Source organism: Plectropomus leopardus, chromosome 11, assembly GCF_026936395.1.
Source record: "Plectropomus leopardus strain MGB_pleo_1.0 chromosome 11, ASM2693639v1, whole genome shotgun sequence".
Taxonomy (NCBI): Eukaryota; Metazoa; Chordata; class Actinopteri; order Perciformes; family Serranidae; genus Plectropomus; species Plectropomus leopardus.
The window spans coordinates 1429941-1450146 of NC_142186.1; the positions used below are offsets into that span (position 1 = coordinate 1429941).

The following is a 20206-nucleotide window of genomic DNA, read 5'->3' on the forward strand; positions in this document are numbered from 1 at the left end:
AAAAGTCTAGTCCCAATTAAACGCCCAGTCTCTTTACTAACCCGGTGTGACAACATATTTTGACAAAAAAAGTTCTGTCTCAATTAGATGCTCAGTCTGGTTGCCATGCAGTTCATTTTTTATAAAGGTTCTTTGCGTGTATAAAAGTGGGTTGTTGGCGAACTGCTGGAGATAACCTTTGTTAGCTGCTTAGATCACACTCACAATATGTATATATGTTTAAACTTTTGTCAAAATGGACATGATACATACAATGTTAGCTTGCTATGATTCGATCATTCAGTTCATTTAACTGACACTGTGGGCTACAAAGGAGACGGTTTTACCAGCATAGAAAACTAGAAAGACAAAAAATAAATAAGTAAAAATAAAAATAAAAATTAGTAGATCAAGAAAAATATTATTTTAAAAAGCTACTATAACTAACTATATTCATAATCAGAATCAAAAATACTTTATTGATCCCCAGGGGGAAATTACAGTTTGTTACAGTCACTCTGATGCCAGCACAGAGAATTACAGCAAATCGAAATAATAAGTACCAGCACAAGTATATAAAAACATCAAATAGAAAATAGAAATACAGTAAGAGTAAGCAGTTAGCTCAGTATGTAAATATCTAAATATTTAAAATAAAATGTGTAAATATGCTGAGTATGTAAGTGTGCATTTATGTATTTATCATGATAATATATGCACAATTATTTAACAGAATTATTATTAGTTATTATTTTTTACATTGTTTTTTTTCATGTCATGTCTGTCTTACTTCCTTGTTTTTTGTTTATTTTATGATATTTTATCATTTATAATTTCATAATATAATTTATAATAAAGCCATGCCACGTTATCTTATTATTGTGGAAAATTTCACAAACATTTACATACAAATCATTTTTACACAAAACTTGAAAAAAAAAAAAAAGAAAGGGCGGTCTTGTGGTGACGTCAGAACGCAGCGTATGCTACGCTGCTGACGTGTAGGTCGGGAAGTTGCTGTCGAGTTGTCTGTGGCAGCTGCTAGCACTTAGCTCTTCCTCTTCATTACAAGCCTTTGTCGTTGACAGACCACTATGAAATCATCTGATTTGGTTCTTAGTTAGCTATCCGATACGATAAGAACGGAAGACAAACGGGCCAGTTGCACAGGTAGGGGACTGCTGATTAAATCACCGGCAAGAGCTAGCGGGATGCAGCGTCAGTGCTAACTGCAGCTGTTAGCTGTTGCTAAACGAAACTGACATCCGCGTTAACTTAGACTGAGGTTGTAATGTGACTGAAGTTTACTGACGTTACTGCCGACAACAGCAGTGGCTTATATTTTATTCACAGATATTGCATCTGGTTTTGAGCCTGTGGTGTTAGTGACAAGGCTAACAGCCCACCTCAATGACTGACGCTTCTGTCAGACCTGTGCAGGAGACGGAGAACAGAGTGGACAATCTGCTGCATTCACTGCACTGACAGCCAGCAGAGACAGACCCAGTCCTCAGTCTCACACACTTTTATTATTACAATCAAAGCAATTCATGAAACATTCTGTTAAAACATTGTATTCGGCTGCTAGTTAACAAGCACACTAAACAGCAGCTAACAGTGCAACGCAACAGTCCTCCCTTCATCAGTGCTCTGTAAAATTATAATATAAAATTATAATATAAAATTAGCTGGGGATATTTCTAAGATGTTATAAAAAACACGAGGGGAAAATGTCCAGAAAATAGTATTTATTATTTATTGTTATTTATTTCTTGAACGTTTGTGGTTAATTTCTTGTAAAGTGGCTTGTTGCCCTCTTCCCATGTTATTTTCAAATGGTTAAAAGAAGGCATATCAGTTAATAAATGATTTAATGATTATAAATTCTTAAATATTAATGTTGACATATGAGCTTCAAAAGTTCTGTATGGATCGTTGTGTTCCACTTTGACTGTATATCGATATTGTGGAGCAGCATTCACATTTTTGTAATTTCCATCCTTTACAAGCCTTCGGCACTGTGGTAAAGGTGTGTTCTAACTTAACTACAAAAACTACTGAGGTTCAACTTGTGTATATTTTTTGTATTTCACACGACACAAGGGCTTAGACTAGTGGTATGGTATCTATTTTAATTGTTGATGAATTTGCTGAGTGTTTTATCGGTTGGTCCACTATTTTCCAGAGCCCAATATGATGTCTTAAGATGTAATAATTTTGTACAATAATATAAGCCAGAGAAAAGCAGCAATTCTTCACATTAGAGAAGCGGGAACCAGATGATTAGGGCCCGAGCACGGAATGGTTCCTCTTGGAATGCAAGGAATTATTATTTTACTCTCCAATGAATCGCATTTTTGGAGGTCTAAACATGCTCAAAAACTCATGAATCTTGGTACGCTTGTCTGGCCTGGTGAAAAATTTCATATTTTGGTGGTTTCAGAAATGGGCACAGCAAAGTGGCTCCACAGCGCCTCCTAACGTGTAGCCCCATTGGCTGGTTTCATTTAAAATTCAGCACAGGTATGTATCATGCCTAGACGCACAAAAAAGCCTTTTGAACCCACCCCCCAAACCCAACAGGAAGTTGGCCATTTTGAATTTGGTGCTGATTTTTGGCGATTTCGGGCCTTGTACTTTTGCTATCTTGTCCTACAGGATTCATCCGAATTGGTGTGTCCATTCTCAACCCCTTGGTGATGAAAAGTTATTAATGGTCCGTACAAAACTTTTACAGTTTTCCCGTTATGTGGCGTACAATTTTGATGTCTCGCCATAAAACAGGAAATTGTTATAACTTTGGTGTAATTTGTTCGATCTGCCTTAAACTTCATAGGTTTGATGAGGGTCCTATCCTGAACACATCTGTATAACAAGATTCACTAGTTATGATTGCCCCACCTAGTGGCAACTGGAAAAAACGTTTTTTTAAACTTTCATCAACTTGGCCTACCTACTTAATTGGATCCAGTTGAAATTCTGTCTGTATGATCTTAAGGCCTTTCCACTTGAAAGATATCAATGGTCTGGGCAAATCTTTTACGGTTTTCCCATTATGTGGCGTACAATTTTGATGTACACTGTCCAATCTGCCTGAGACCTCATAGGTTTCATTAAGGTCCCTCCGTGAACACATCTGCATGGCAATATTCACTGCTCATCATAGCGCCACCTACTGGCAGCAGGAAGTAAGCCTTGAGGAACAATTATCATTGGATTTACGTGATATTTATGTGGTTTGGTTAACAAATGATGTACACAAAGATGACATGGAATTTCTCTCTCCTCCGGTGCCACCTAGTTGCCACTGGAAGTACTTCACCACGTGAAATAGCTCACTCCAAACTTTGCGTATATTATCCGACTCTCACAGAAATGATCGACCGCTTTAGCTGGAGTCCCACCAGTACCCTGACATAAGTGGGGGTGCAAGGGCCCATTCATCGCTGCTTGCAGCTTTATTTTTTATATTTTTTATTTAACAGTTTAAACAACTGTTTAATTTGCAGTTGATTGAGTAACTGATGAATTAGCTAATTTTTCGTCTCTACACTATAATGCGTGTTTGTTGTGGTAATCAGCTTTTGAGATTCCAACTGACACAAATCCTGTGTCCTCTTGTATTTTCTGTTTTGGGCATGCATTGCTTTTGTTGTATTGCCTGTATTTTAGTGGGTAGAGGTACCACCATCATGTTTTGAGTAGCTGATATTGGCTAGATTAATAATGACAGAACACTGCATATGAAAAATGTTTGAAAACTCTTGTAGAACTGACTGACTTAGATGTTTATATTTGTGTATTGTTTTTGTGCTGGTTCATTATTATTTCATTCAGAATTTACTGTAAGATGTAAACATCATAGATATATGAAAAATTCAGTGACAACTGGAAGTTTTGACCATATGCTGCCAAACAAATATGACCGTAGTCAACCAAATGGGGGAACGATAATTAAGGCCCAAAGAGGTAATTTTTAAAAGACTGCTCCCCTGACACTGTTGACTGAAATTGAAAACACAAGTCCAGCTCAATGTGCTCTACCCAAAAGCCGAAAGAACCATCAAAGTCTACCTGCCTAGTTATTCTGCCATAAGAAAATAGATACACTAACACTCTGTTTTTTCTCTGTGCTCTGAATTCAGCAGTTTTAGTGTGAGTGACTTGCACAACAACAATGGGGAAGAGGAGGGTGCCAGATCTGTACAGAGCCCCCTTTCCCTTATACTCCGTTAAAGTGGACCCTCAAACAGGGCTGGTGATCACAGCAGGAGGAGGGGGGGCTTCCAAGACAGGCATAAAGAATGCTGTGGTAAGTACTGACCACCAGCTGTTTCACCGATTGAACTGTTAAATAGAATACTGCTCTCAAAACTCAACAACAATGCAGCGTGTATTTGGTTGTGTTGTGTGTATTTGGGTGGGTTTTGATTGAATATATAGTTGTGTTATATGTATTTGGTTGCGCTTTCTTTTTTTGAAATGCAAGGTTTCCCACACATTCCATTCTTTGTGGCGGCCTGCCATGTTTAACACATCTGCCATCACGTCATATCATACAATCAATAGATTATATATTTTTGGAGCTAAGACATTCATTAGGAGTGCTATATATGCTGTTTGGTGATTTATTTCACCACACTCTTGCGTGATCTGTTTACAAGTGGACAGTGCTAAATACAAGTGTAAACGACCACCAAGACAGCATTGTGATCCAAACACTCAAATCACTTGCTGTGGCAGTCTGGGACACATTTGACCAACACATCTTTTGTAATATAAAAACTATTGCGTCCTGATGCGTCTCTGAACAGCATGGAACAGGAAAATACATCATCGGTGTAGGATGGGGTAGTTATTTTGGTGACAGCGCCTGTTTTATGTCCGGTTGGACAAAGTTTTGAGTGAGTTTCCATCATTTGCTCTGTGAAAGGAGATGTGCTGTATCCAGCTGACAGCAATAGCTCCTACTGTATCAACACAACAGCTAACATGACTACTGAGCAGCTCACAAGAGTCAATTTTATTCATAAAGCCCATTAACAAAAATGACAATTTGCCTCAGTGGGCTTTACGGCATATGACATCTCTCTGTCGTTAGTCCCTCTCATCAACCAAGGAAACTCCCTGAAAAACCCTTTTATGGGAAAAAAACTGAGGAGGGATCTAATAACTGTGCGCAGGGCACTTTGACCTACTAGTGTAAGAAATGCAGGCAGTAATGAAATTTTAACACAAGTGCTCAGATGGAGACTTTATGGGCTTTTTCAATGCCTTTATTTGATAGGACAGATATAGTGTGAACGAGGGAGAGAGAAAAGGAATGACAAGCAGCAAAGGTGTGTGTAAAGTAGCAGCAGCAGTGGCAGACTCATGTCCGTGTGTTTCAGCACTTCCTGGATCTACAGCTGGTTGGAGAACACAAGTACAGTGCCAGTCTCCTTCACGCTCATGATACTGACACCCGGGCCACCATGAACATGGCTGTGGGGGATGGTGTGATTGCTGCGGGACAGGATGGGACCTGCTGTCTGATGAGGTTTAAACACAGCACACAGAAAGAAGGCGGCAAAGCTGCTGCTAAAGATGGTAAGACACTCTGATATAATCTTGAAATCTTGTGAAATAAGTATGCTACATATATGTTGCTCTTATTTGATGTGTGGCTGATTCATTTGTCTATTGCAAGTACATATGTGTGACACACACTTGTACTAACCTATTTTAGCATATTTTAAAAAATGTTTTAATTAGCCAGTTTTGAGGTGGATAACTTTCATATCTAACTGTTGTAATGTTAGAAAGGAGCAGTGTGCTCTTTTTCAGAGTTACAAAAATGTGTTTTCACTTGGAGGGACAGTATGACAGACAGCATTCAGGATTGGGAAAGACAATAGAAAAAAATTAAAACAAACAAAGCACACAGCCCCACCCAACCAAGACACCCAAGACTAAATCAAAGGATTCAACACGCAGTTAATAGCAAAAATCATCAAATGGCACTACACTGTTTCTCCAAATATCAAATAAAAGGTTGCTAGGTGGTGTCAAATAATTTCACCTGCTCATTTTCTAACATAGCCTGTCCTCTTCAGCTCAAGAGTACTGACAAGATCATCAAGCCATATTTTAACAACTGGGATGCGTCTACCCTTCCACAGTGTTGGCAAGGATTTCTAAGCTGACTTAAAGTAGTTAGTAAGTCGTCTTTGAGCCAATGTCAAGTTGTCTGATGTCTCAAAAACATTTTAAATAATAGTTTGTGGCTCAGGCTCACTTCTTGAATCAAGAATTTCCGAAGTTAGACGAAAAATGTTCCACTAGTATGTCTAAATATTTGCACACAATTTATATGAGTGTATTAGAATGGCTTACTCAAAGCGCCTTCACGTGATGAGTCACATTCACACATTTAGACACTGGTGCCTGAGGCTACCATACAAGGTTTTTAACTCTTAGAAATATGAGCAAATAGGGTTTTATTTCTTCCAAAAACATAAGGCGAGGGCAGAGAGCACTTAACAAGACAAGGCCCAAAATTAGCAAGAAGCTGGTTAAAAGTGCTTCAGGTTGGTTATACATTGTCTGGTGGTGAACATCAGAGTGCTGCTGTTGTGAGCTGAACTTTCATCAGGCACTCATAAAAATGATTGCCACTCAGATACCTCATTACCATTGCAATCAGCATGTGCACGTGTGTTTTTTTAAACTCAGGTAAACCTGCTAGATGGCTGTATTCCCACTGCCGCTGAATTTACCACTGGAGAGCGAGTCAGACTTTCAGCTCGTGTGTGTGTGTTGCCTTGTTTGTATGTCTGTGCAATGTCACATACAGGCAGGAGAACAGATAAACAGTAGACAGCATCAGGAACAGAGGTCTTTGAAAATGTTTCAGTGGTTTCTTCTCTTTATTTACCTCTTACTTATTAAGTCCCCCTTTCAAACTTGGTACAGATGTATTTCTGTTGGTGTTTAGCACTGCTTAGGAGGAGACTGCCAGTAATTTGTGTCACAGTTTTACTCTTTTTCTATTTCCATTGTGCTTATATTACAACTGTATATATTTCTAAATGTGTTTGTTCACAGAACCCCATGTGTTTCCTCCTAGGTGTCTTTGTTACCCAGTAAAAATGTGTGTCCTGTGTGTAGGGGGAAGTGGCGTGCAGCAGGGTAACACCAGGCGACGAGCTGGAAAAGGAGAGAAAGGTGGACAGGAAGAAGCTGCAGCATCTGGAGACACATCAGCTATGAAGGATGAGACGGCTCGTATCTCTGTGAGCGATTTGGCCAAAGTCCAGTCAGACTTGAACCCAGAGGACCCGCTTCAGAAGGTGGTCAGGTTCAGCTCTGACCTGAGCCTCCTGCTGACTGGAGGCACAGATGGACACATACGAGTCTGGGAGGTAAGTACTGTCTGTCACTGTCCTTCTTTTCACTTTAACCCTTTGGGCCTGTTTTAATATTACACACACTGGTATCTCTCTTTGCACAAAACAAGCTTTTCAAAATCAAGCTTTAAAAAATATTATCCATTAATGTTATTTTCTACTTTCATTGAGTTATTTTTTTAAACAAACCAAATATTACATATCAAATATTCATTAATTTTCAGAATTGTAATCCTTTAAATGCCAGGTTTTTGTCATGATGTCACTGTTTTTAGATGGACCCGGAAATTCCAGGATAAAGCAAAAGTACACAGTTTTGTCAAAATATATGCCATATGCATGAACACGGCAGAAATTATTAAAAGATGAAGAATAAAAAGTGCATAAATTGTGACAAAACAGTCTTTAAGGGTTAAAAGTATGCTGGAATATATTTGGTATCAAGTATTGCCACTGAAAATGTAAGCCAACCCCAGATTCACTGTCATTTTGGACAGAGCTTTGTCTGCTTGGATCAGCTACCGTATGTCTGAGTGGTGTATTCAGTCTCCACATCATGTACAGCTTTACTTTGATTCATTTGGAAGATGAGGACATTGCTTTTATGGTTGTAAAGTGGATGTTGAAGTATGATAGCCAGTTGGTGGAAATGCTCCCTATAGGTTGTTTGCACATGCTGTCACATCACAGCAAAGAACTGCAGTTGGGAGGCAGGAAGTGATTTCTGCATGGAGAAGTGCTATAAAAATGCCAAAGTTTTGTGCGGTTTACGGCTTTGCCAACTTGTCAAATTGGGAGAACTGTAAGAGCTACTTTCAAGTCCAGAAAGTAAATACACATAAAGACACATAAAGGTGTGAAAAACTCACAGAGCAATGTCGGCTGACATGGATTAAAAACCTCCATCTAAAGTCTAGAGGAGCAGAGTCAGACAATGCTTGTGTATGTTTTGTATGTCATGTTTTCAGCGGTGTTACTCTGAGAGTGGTTGACCTCACAGAACGAGGGAGAAAAAAGTAGCTACATTTACCCAGATAGCGCAAAGCCTGATGCCAGTTCTTCATCCATTCATGTAAAATTACTTTAGAGTTGAAATGAAGCAATATAAAAAACAAACATACTCATCCAAGCAAAAACAAGACAGCAGTCATTCAGTGCTGCTTTCGATCCAATGTTGTTTACCCAGCAACACACAAAATAGTTATAAGCCTCAATACACTTGTGCACCTTCATTTGGCTAGCCATTTAGTAGGAGGTCTGCAGGACGAAGTCATCTGTGATATGGGTTGCCTCCACACCAGGTATATTGGTCAACCTGTGGGAAAAATCACTTTTCCGTCAAGTGTAGGAATCATATCCAATGTGCCTGGAAAATTTCTGATGACAGCTGCTGCATGCATGTCCATCTAAGGCATATTCACTTTCCTCCATTCCCAATGATTCCCAACTGGTGTTCGGCACTTCTTGCCCCCCATCTAACTTTAGCACATCATTGGGATCACATGACTGTAAACAAGTTTTTGTGGTCCATCTTGCAGTTCTGTCAATGTTCTGTATTCTTTACAGCTACCTTAACCACACCCAAGCTATGCCTTGTGCTGAAACAATAAGGTGATAAAGTCAAGGCTTGATGATTGGCGTCCTTCCTACTGCTAGCCAGCAACATTGAAAGACTGCTGCTAGCTTGCTAGCCCACCCCACATTCCCTCCACCCCACTCCCCTCTCAGAATACATCATCATCAAGTCTGCTTATCGAGCAGGAAGTGGTCTTGGATCAGCCTCAGCTTTGCACTGGCTAAACTGGAGTTTCTACAGCCTCTGAAGGTTTGGAAAATAGCATTATGGGTGCCCACCACAGATGTATCAGGAAAATCTGGATACAACCATGGTTGGGGTGTGGTACAGTTCATTCCTGTGAGAGCTGCTCAGTAGTGTCCATCTATCCATCTATGTTCTTCCGCTTATCCGGTGTCGGGTTGCGGGAGCAGCAGCCTAAGCGGAGAAGCCCAGACTTTCCTCTCCCCGGCCACTTTGTCCAGCTCTTCCCGGGGGATCCCGAGGCGTTCCCAGGCCAGCTGGGAGACATAGTCCTTCCAGCATGTCCTGAGTCTTCCTTGGGGTCTCCTACTGGTGGGACGTGCCCTGAACACCTCACCAGGGAGGCGTCTGGGAGGCATCCTAATTAGATGCCCAAGCCACCTCATCTGGCTCTTCTCAACATGGAGGAGCAGTGGCTCTACTCCAAGTTCCTCCCGGATGACCGAGCTTCTCACCCTATCTCTAAGGGAGAGCCCAGCCACCCTACGGAGGACGCTCATTTTGGCCACTTGTACCCGCATTGTTTTTCTTTCGGTCACTACCCAAAGCTCATGACCATAGTTGAGGTTAGGAACCAAGATCGACCGGTAAATTGAGAGCTTTGCCTTTCGGTTCAGCTCCCTCTTCGTCACGACAGATCGGTGCAGAGTCCACATTACTGCAGACACAGCACCGATCCACCTGTCGATCTCCCGCTCCATCCTTCTCTCACTCGTGAACAAGACCCTGAGGTACTTAAACTTCTCCACTTGGGGCAGGATCTCTTCTCCGATCTGGAGAGGGCACTCCCCTAACCCTTTTCCGGTTGAGAACTATGGCCTCGGATTTGGAGGTGCTAATTCTCATCCCAGCCGCTTCACACTCGGCTGCAAACCAATCCAGTAAGACCTGAAGGTCACGGCCTGATGAAGCAAACAGGACCACATCATCTGCAAAAAGCAGGGACCCAATCCTGAGGTCACCAAACTGGACCCCCTCAATGTCCTGACTGTGCCTAGAAATTCTGTCCATAAAAGTTATGAACAGAATCTATGACATAGAGCAGCCCTGGCGTAGTCCAACCCTCACTGGAGTCCGACTTTCTGCTAGCAGTGTGGACCAAGCTCCGGCACCGGTCGTACAGGTAACGGACAGCCTGTATCAGGGGGTCCGATACCTCTTCCTCTGGGAGAACCCTCCACAGGACTCCCCGAGGGACACGGTCGAATGCCTTCTCCAAGTCCACAAAGCACATGTGGACTGGTTGGGCAAACTCCCATGCACCCTCAAGGATCCTGCCAAGGGTCCAGAGCTGGTCCACAGTTCCATGACCAGGACCAGAGATGGAAGAGCCCACTCCCGAGTCCCCAGGCCCTGATTCCTCACGGGAAGGCATGTCGGTGGGATTGAGGAGGTCTTCGAAGTATTCCCTCCACCGTTCCACAACATCCCGAGTCGCGGTCAGAAGCGCACTGTCCCCACCAAACACAGTGTTGACAGAGCACTGCTTCCCCCTCCTGAGATGGCGGATGGTGGTCCAGAACGTCTTCGAAGCCATCCGGAAGTCGTTCTCCACGGCCCCACTGAACTTCTCCCACACCTGGGTTTTTTCCTCGGCGACCACCGTAGCTGCACTCTGCTTGGCCTGCCGGTACCTGTCTGCTGCCTCTGGAGTCCCACAGGCCAAGGTGGCCTGATAAGACTCCTTCAGCTTGACCGCATCCCTCACCGCCACTGTCCACCAATGGGTTCGGGTGTTGCCGCCATGACAGGCACCGACCACCTTACGGCCAAAGCACCGATCAGCTGCCTCAACAACAGAGGCACGGAACATGGCCCTCTTGGACTCAATGACCCCTGTCTCCCCCAGGACATGGTCAAAGCTCTTCCGGAGGTGGGAGTTGAAGCTCCTTCTGACAGGAGACGTTCCAAGCAGACCCTCACAATGTGTTTGGGTCTGCCAGGTCTGACCGGAATCCTCCCCCACCATAGGAGCCAACTCACCACCAGGTGGTGATTGGTTGACAGCCCCTCTCTTCACCAGAGTGTCCAAGACATGCGGCCGCAAGTCAAACGACACGACTAAAAAGTCGATCATCGAACTGCGGCCTAGGGTGTCCTGATGCCAAGTGCACATATGGACACCCTTATGTCTGAACATGGTGTTCCCAATGGACAATCTGTGGTGAGCACAGAAGTCCAATAACAAAACACCACTCAGGTTTAGATTGTGGGGGCCATTCCTCCAGCTCATGCCCCTCCAGGTCTCACTGTCGCTGCCAACTTGAGCATTGAAGTCCCCCAGCAGAATGAGGGAATCCCCAGAAGGAGACTCTCCAGCATCCCCTCTAAGGACTCCAAAAAGGGTGGATACTCTGAGCTGTTGTTTGGACCATAGGCACAAACAACAGTGAGGATCCGTCCCCCCACCCGAAGGTGGAGGGAGGCTACCCTCTCGTCCACCGGGTTAAACTCCAACATACAGGCACTGAGCTGAGGGACAGTGAGTTTCAACCCCTCTCGAGAAGACTGGTTCCAGAGCCCATGCTATCTGTCGAGGTGAGGCCGACTATATCTAGTTGTAATATCAACCTTGTGCACCAGCTCAGGCTCCTTTCCCACCAGAGAGGTGACATTCGGGGGGGGTGGGGGTGACCTGTGTCCGGGCGAGGGAAACTTTGGATCATGTTTTCCTTTCATCATAAGGGATCTAGTGAGCTATGCTTTGTCTGGTTCCTCCCCTAGGAGCTGTTTGCCATGGGTGACCCTACCAGGGGCATAAAGTCCCCAACAACTGAGCTCCTAGGATCATTGGGACATGCAAACCCCTCCACCACGATAAAGTGGTAGCTCAGGGAGGGGAGCCAAAAGAAGCCAAAATCGCTCCATTTCAGTGGTATGAAAGTACCTGGATCATCTGTATTACTGGGCCCACAGAGCATGAGCACTGTGTCCGAGCTAGTAACTTCGGCTGATGGAGCAGCTGACTTCCAGTTTAGCACCTCACTTGCTTGAATGGCGATCAAACAATTTAATCTTACGGCTTTTTTATACTTTCCAAATGTTATTGAAGGGAATGGATTAAATCTCCATATTGAAATTAGTTGTTTTGTAGTTGTTTTTATCGCTTAAAAAAATGTATCCAGTATTTTATAGACATCTCTTTCCCAATGTTAGTGGATAGGAAAAAGTCTTTGTGGGGCCCCGTGGCATTACGTGACATAATTCCACTTTTGGCCACTTTTTAAAATGGCTCTCATCCTGGGGGTGGACATTTGCACTGATGTCTTGACTGTTTGTTCTTGATTCTTCTACAGTTTCCTTCCCTAAAGAAGAAGTTGGACTTTAAAGCACATGACGGGGAGATTGAAGACCTGGATATAAGTCCAGGGAACAAGGTGAGAAACTCACACCTTGGGGTGTGGATATTTGATGCAGGCTGGGCTCTGCCCATATGCCATTGAGCAAGGCAGCCTAATCCTTAGATGAGGCAGTAAGTGAAAAAGGGGGACAAAATGAAGTCCTTGTCATTATGTTGTCTTGCAGCACCTAGTGACAGTGGGCCGGGACTTCTCCTGCAGCATGTGGAGTGGCAGCCAGCTGGCTATGAGTCTTAAGTGGCTTGAAACCATGCCTCAGATAGCTGAGAAGACTTATCGATATATGTCTTGCAGGTAAAAAAAAACAAACAAAACAAGACAGCTGTTGAACTGACCATATCCACGTGGATGATGTGACAGTGACTATATATGGTTATGTTTTCATGTATTTCAGGTTTGGAAAAGTAGAAGACCAAAAAGATGCCCTGAGGCTTTACACAGTCCAGATTCCTCATAAAAGAGACAGAAAACCTCCTCCTTGCTACCTCACCAAGTGGGACGGCAAGAGCTTCCTGCCCATGCTGACGGCTCCCTGTGGGCCTGAGGTCATCTCCAGCCTGGCAGTTAGGTAACTGACAGCTTCATGTTATAGACAGAGGAAGGCAGGGTTCTGTCAGGACTGACTGATGGCCCAGCACAATTCAGGAATCTTGTTTTTGTTTTTGTCCTTTTTTCATTTTCCTGGTCAGGAAGTCTGTTTTTACTTCCCTCTATACAAATTGTTGTAGTTATTATATAACAAAAGACTTTGCTTTCATACTTGAAACCATAAGGTCAGAAAACACATTCAGAAATGACAGCGCCACCTGCATGTATCAGGAAATGGTTGTCAGTAACTGAAAATGTGAGTTGTAAATGCTTTGGATTTATTGAGCTGAGTGTTTAAAACTACTGGAGTCATCCTATAAGAGCAAGTAGATTTCTGAGTCCCATCTTTACATTTCTACAAAGACCCACACAACAGCAGCATCATGTTGCTCCATTGTGTGATGTTAGACAGCATGCTGGCATATCTGAAGCAAAAGACGCATAACGGACATTTTACACAAAAGCATCAGGCTCAAGTGTGACATGTAACATATGTATGTGTCGGCAACACTTCATAAACAACAACAACAAAGGCATAACATGAAGATAACAATCGTTTACCGTTTATGGTGGCTGATCTCCTCCTCTGCTTGGGGGGATAAGGAGCACCTGGATCTCATTGTCTCCCAAAACGGCAACATTTTTGGCAGCTGCTCATCTTCCTTGAACTGCTGTCAGCTACTTTTTAAATCTCCTGCAGTGGGTTGCGCTCATAACACACCATCTAAAAATCACATCCATCCATTCCATGGACCTGTCTTGCCGGCTGTCCCTTTTATACAGACATCATTTTGGTGCTGTTACTACCTCTATTGACAACTTAAAGGTGAGATAACTCCTTCCCCCAATTCTGCAACTGTACCTTTAACACAGAGCAGTGAGGTGAATGTTCCTGCCTTGAACAGGCAGAGTAAAAGGGGCTATATGTTCTTCTCTTAAAAAAACTTCAGCTTGTTTCATTTTGTGTGTAAAGGTTAATCAAAAAATTTCAGATAAACCCATTTTAACTTTGTCTTTGACAGTGACTCTGGAACATTTCTTGGCCTTGGGACTGTGACAGGATCAGTGGCCATCTACATCGCTTTCTCCCTACAGGTAAAGACACATCTCCAACTGATGAACATAAATGGACCAACCAGCCCTGCTGCGTGATGATAACTTGGTCTCACTTTGTGTGTTTGTGTGCAGAAGCTATATTATGTCCAGGAATCCCATGGCATCGTTGTGACAGACCTGGCTTTCCTGCCCAGCTCCCTGAAAGGCAGAAATATCAAAGGGAACAATGAAACAGCCATGCTGAGTGTCGCTGTGGACAGCCGCATTCAAGTACATGCTGTCCATAACCGAAGTAAGTCCTGCATTATCATCCAGTGAACAAGTCAAGTCAGTTTTATTTATAAAGCCCAATATCACAAAGCACAATTTGCCTCAGAGGGCTTTACAACATACAACATCCCTCTGTCCTTCGACCCTCACATCGACTTAGAAAAAAACTCCCAAAAAACCCTATAATGGAGGGAAGAAGATGGTTGAAACCTCGGGAAGAGTGACTGAGGAGGGTTCAGTCTTCCAGGACAGATAGATGTGCAATAGATGTTGTAAAAAACAATTAAAATACAGTAGAAGACAAATTGACATAGAAAGAGAGAAGATAGAGATATGGAGGAAGAGAGGGGGAGAGATGCACAGTAGTAATATTACTAATAAAATAAGATATAACAATAGTAATCAAAATAAAATTAATAAATGCAATTTATTAATTTTTGATAGCATGTGATGTTACATGCAAATATAAGTGGTGATAACAGTCATATGTGTATATTAATAGTGGAGGCATGACTAATAATAACAGCAGTAGAAGTTGCTGTCGAGCAGGATCACGGCATCAGTGCAGCCAAGACCCACGACACAGACGCAGCCACAGACAGGACCACAGCAACAGCACAACCATGACCATGATCCAGGCTAACTGCAGGTACAGCATCAGTCTCAGCCACAACACGTGCACAGCCAAAGTCAGGATCACAGCATCAGCACAGCCATCAACACGATTAAGGCGAAGCCAAGATCCAGGAAAACTACGAAACAAGGGTGCTCAAATGCTCCGGAGAAGAAGCCGAGTTAGTGTTATGCAGTGAAAGGACATGAGCGTTTGCAGATCAAGAGAGCAAGAAAAGGAAAAAGGAGCTCACTAACTCACGGAAAGTCCCCTGGCAGACTAAATCTATGTTAGCCTAACTAAGGGCTGGTCCAAGGCGAGCCTGAGCCAGCTCTAATTATAAGCTTTAGGAGTCTTAGAGGAGTCTTAAGTCTACCCTTAAAAGTGGAGCCCTCATTTACCAAACAAATGTATGACAAAAACGTAGCGTACGGTCATTTCCACGCAAAGTTCAGAATTAATCAATGTGGGTATGAGCAGAGGCTCCATTCAGATCTCCCATCAGGTCTCGGCTCGGGGGAGAAAGAGGGAATGACATGCAGCAAAGGGTCAGGGTTAGAATCAAACCTGTGGTCACTGCGGCAAGGACACAGCCTCTGTACATGGGGCACCTGCTCTAACAGGTGAGCTACTGGGGGCCCCTATTAGCATCTACAATCTGCAGCTACAACACTGGTGGTACCCACCTCTGATTGGTCTGAAACTCTCTTCTTTTTAAATACCAACAAGCCAAAGCAGGTTTATACCATTAATGATTAAATCATTATTTAAAAAAATACTGCAACAGTATAAATACTAGTACCCTAGGGGGTTCAATTTTTACCAGTGTCAGGCTCAGACACAGTTGTTGAGTCTGTGTGCCCTCAGTCACCTGTTGTGCTAGAAATGGAATCAGCCTGATTTGCCCTCCCCAGTCTGACTCAATTATGAGCTTTTATATGAATACTATACTGTTATTACCCAATACGTAAGAAAATAGTATTAATATATGTAGGCTGTAGATCAGTACCGTTACAGGTCACATGATGAGTCAAAGAGTGCCTACAAGAGGTGTTATTGCATTGCATAACTCTTGTGGATGTTGAGCGGATCATCCAGAAGTTTTGAATCCACAATTCCTCTGTGATATCATGGACTATCACCTCCCAGAAATCACTCATACGTAGCCGCTCCCACGTATAAGGGTTTTGCCTTTCCTTTGTCGCTCCATAACACACCTACGTGGCCTTGGATTGGAAATAATGATGGCTAGTGTTGTGGCTGCAATAGAAATAAAGCTGCTAATGTTTTGAACATCCATTGTCATGCTTCTTGGAACATTATCACCAGAGGAGAAGTTGCAGAATATCACTCAAAGAAAACTAGAGCCTGATCGATATATTGGTTTATCGATATGTATTGCACGTCTGTCTGCCCTGGAAGAGGGATCCCTCATCATCCTCTGCTGCTCTTCCTGAGGTTTCTTCCTTTTTTTCCCCCCTGTTACAGGGGTTCTTTTTCAGGGGTTTTTCCTTGGGTGATGTGAGGATCTAAGCCTTCTGAGGCAAACCATGTTTTGTGATAATGGGCTCTATAAATAAAATTGACCTGACTTGACTTGACTTGATATTATTGGCCGATACTAGCCTTTCACGGACATATCGTATCGGAGCGTATTGGCATATATTTTTACCAATATGCGGCAATAAGAAAACTGTTTTTTATAGACCATATAACGCAGAAAACGATGCTTGGGTGGTTTAGAAATGCTTTCATTATATAGTTAGTCCAGCAGAGTGCACTTTGACTTCATTGTTTACACTATTCTCAGCACTTTGACACTGGAACAGTCAGTCAAGATCGTTTACACGGTAAGCCACATTGAAATATAACTGTTACGTTAATAAACAGTGGCCTCATCATTTTGCAAACGAACAAGAAGATCTAAGGTCCCAGGGTGATGGGAGGAGAGGACTACTAACATCCCGACTTTATTGCAGTTTAGCGGCTTTTCTGACCCTCTCAGTGCCGTTATATTTAAAAAGCAACAAGCGACACATTAAGGGACTTATGCAGATCATCAGGGAACAAGGACTGCTTAGGGACTGTTCTGTAGCTGTGGTCCTTCCTGACATTTTGGGGAATGTTCCACTCCATAGTTCCACTGTAACTCAAGCAAAATACTCCACTCTCCTTCGTCCCCACTTAGAGGGTTTTTAGCAAAATAGGGAACATTTACGAGGACAAGAGAAGAAGAGAAGTTGTTTGTTCAAGAAAGTAGCCTTCTTAGTACTTTTGCATCGTCATATCGGTGCAAAATCAGTGCACAATGCACATAGAAATGATCTATTTTCATTCCAGCTCAAAAATTCACTCTACCGGTCGCCATATGGGTAATCTGTGAATTTTTCCACCATAAAATAGGTATCAGTATTGGTCTCAAAAATCTCATATCAGTTGGGCTCTAATGAAAACATAGTCATTGCATTTCATCGACATTTCCTAAATATGTCTTTCATTACAGATTGTAATGGAAAACCCCTTGGTGATTTCTTAGCATTCTGCACTTTTGCCGCTTGCTTTGATGAAACTTTTTAGACTGCTAAACGGAATCAGTTGGTTAAACTTGACCTAAAATGTTAGCATTTCCATTTCCAGCTCAGAGAGGTTTCTCCTCTTGGCTGTATTACTCCTCTGCATGTCGTAAACTCTCGGGGTGAGGTTTCTAAACCCACAATATATGAGGGCGTGGTATGTAAAGTGATGATTGTTTTCAGCTGCTGCATTCATCACTATCTGATCATTCCTTCGCCATGATCAGAGAGGTAAGAACGTTTCACGAATCACACGCGAACCCTATCGTAAGATGATGACTGCGCTCAGATGTGCGCTGGTCTGACCGTTAGATAGATAAATGATAATAATCTGATCTGTTATCTTCCATCCTCTCCAGGATCCTTTCCCATATGGCTGGTGCTGTTCCTCTGTGGCCTCATGGTAGTGGGAGTTGTCCTCCTCCTACAGAATCTCTTTCCAGGATTTATATAAATCATGCAAGTGTTCACTCAAGTCTTTAGACGACTTCCATTGCAACTGTTAACATCAGCAGTCATCAGTGGAACACCCAAAGCTCTCAGTGCTGCTGAGCCTATGAGGCTCCTCCAGCTGCAGCGCTGACTGAGCAGCTCCTCCGGTGCCCTGACATCATGATCCTCCTCCTCCTCGGCTCTGACTCAGGGAGCTCCTCTCACATCTGCAACCAAGTGAATCACACCAGGACAGACTGTGAGATTTTATTTGTTTTGATCTCGATCTATTATTCTTAATTGTTTTTGGATCCATGTCGGAGAGCTGAAGCGCTCAGGTTCATGAATATTTAAGGGTGGGATCTTTTTATTGACATATTTAAGGAACCATGTAAAAATATAGAAATGATTGGCACTTAATGTGTCTGCTTTTGTTTTTGTTTACACACAGACACTTTGAATTAGACATTAGCCTCTTTGAAAAACAGCTTTTTATGTGTTTTTCATTTGGTCCAGCAGTGGGCAGCAGAGAGCAGAAAGCTTACAGTGAAACATGGATTTCTTGCTGTACATGAAGGTGTTTTGAATCCACACATACAGCTCCGTGCTTTGACTCTGACAGGGTGCCCAGTGTTAGGTAAATGTTTCAGCACAATGGTGCAACATCCTCAATAAATGTAAGATCATTTCATATCACAAGAAAACAGATATGTGAGTGAAGTTGCTGTGAGCATATTAGAAGCAGGCAGTTTGTGTAAACTTAAAATGTTATAACAGCAAAAGATGGATATTACTTTATTTTATGAAGATGTTTAAATGAAACATCTCACTGCAAATGTTGCCCAGCAAATGTTAAAAAATATGAAGACAGTTTTTAAATCATGCCCATATTATTGTAACTAACTTGGTGAAATGAAAAAGACAGAAATAAAATGTTGATGAGAAAGGCAGCAAAAAAACCCCTAAAAAACACTCTTGGTGTCTTGCGTCATCATCCAGGCAGTCTTTGGTCTACAACCTTAACAGTTATTTAGCCCTTTGAAACCTGATCAAATTTGTTTGATTTCTTTAAAAAAAAAACCCAAGAAGGCAATGAGCAACTTAATAACACAAGGCCCAAAAAACAGCAAAAAAATAAGGAAAGAGTTGCAAAAACAATTCCCTGAAAATTAGCAAAAAAAGAAAAAAAGAAAGAAACAACAAACAAGAAAATTACTTGAAAAAAATGCAGAAAATTTAAAAATAGATTTTTAGTTTTTTTTCTGCAACATAATATTAATTACATAGTAATAATGATAATAAATATATTTGGGGGATATTTTCCAGAGTTTTTGACTATTTTCTAATAGTTCTCATCCCCCTTTTAAAACTAATTTTTGGGTCTTTTTCTCTGTCACCTTTTACTAATTTCTTGCAATTTGTGGGACATTTGCAAGAAATGTTTCACAATTTGATCTGTGCCTTTTTCCCCATGGTTTTGAATGAAATCAATCCAATTTGCTCAAGTTTCAGTGGGTTAAAGAAATAAATAACCTGTAATTACTGATTTGCCTGCTTGGGGGCAGCAGAAACATATTGTAAACACAACATTGACAACACTTTTTAGGTTGATGGCGATCAGTTGGGTTTTTGGTGAATGGCCTTCTTCTTTCATATATTTTTGTCGACCACATAAAAAAAAAAACACCCTTTCCTCACATTTCTTTCATTATGTTCCTACTTTTCTTTTTTGCATGCACCTAAATAATTCACACAGTTAAATCGAGTACAAATTGAAGATTTTTAATGTTCAAGCTGATAAACTTTATTTTTTGTAAATATACACACATTCCGAATTTGATGCCTGCAGCAGGTTCCAAGAACTTGGGACAGGAGCAACTATAGACTGGGAGAGATGTGGAATGCTCAAAATGAGCTGGAAATTCCACAGGTTCAATCAGAACAGATGAAGCCTTTAAAAAATTGTTTTTATTTTGGTGTATTTCTTTTTTCTATCTAAAAACATAGTGCCACTGTGAAAAAAAGTGTTTAAAGGGTTAAAATTTGGAAGATTCATGAATATTTGAAATTTATAATTTGGACTGACGGTTAAAAAATTAACTAAATGAAAGTAGAAAACTATATTAATT

The 20206-nt window shown here is 42.0% G+C and overlaps 1 protein-coding gene across 3 annotated transcripts; it reads left to right on the top strand.

The window, feature by feature from the left end:
• Positions 1 to 965: 965 nt before the first annotated feature.
• Positions 966 to 19049, top strand: preb (prolactin regulatory element binding). Of its 3 annotated transcripts, XM_088084944.1 has the most exons (11): positions 966 to 1149; positions 2423 to 2502; positions 4125 to 4291; positions 5370 to 5568; positions 7129 to 7382; positions 12483 to 12563; positions 12712 to 12839; positions 12940 to 13113; positions 14156 to 14228; positions 14322 to 14481; positions 18005 to 19049. In XM_088084944.1, exons 3-11 carry the CDS (start codon positions 4157 to 4159, stop codon positions 18097 to 18099), a joined length of 1299 nt encoding a protein of 432 aa, XP_087941070.1. In that variant the 5' UTR covers positions 966 to 1149; positions 2423 to 2502; positions 4125 to 4156; the 3' UTR covers positions 18100 to 19049. The 3 variants fall into 3 exon arrangements, with proteins under 3 accessions (XP_087941070.1, XP_042346271.2, XP_042346272.2); XM_042490337.2 differs by lacking the exon at positions 2423 to 2502; XM_042490338.2 differs by lacking the exon at positions 2423 to 2502 and having other exon boundaries at positions 4128 to 4291.
• The last annotated feature ends 1157 nt before the right edge of the window (positions 19050 to 20206 follow it).

What these genes read in the sequence shown, in the direction of transcription:
- preb (XM_088084944.1), top strand. Translation starts at nt 4,157, where the DNA reads ATGGGGAAGAGGAGGGTGCCAGATCTGTACAGAGCCCCCTTTCCCTTA. An exon ending in CAAAGCTGCTGCTAAAGATG is followed by an intron (nt 5,569 to 7,128) that starts GTAAGACACTCT and finishes TCCTGTGTGTAG; the next exon opens with GGGGAAGTGGCGTGCAGCAG. An exon ending in ACATGCTGTCCATAACCGAA is followed by an intron (nt 14,482 to 18,004) that starts GTAAGTCCTGCA and finishes CATCCTCTCCAG; the next exon opens with GATCCTTTCCCATATGGCTG.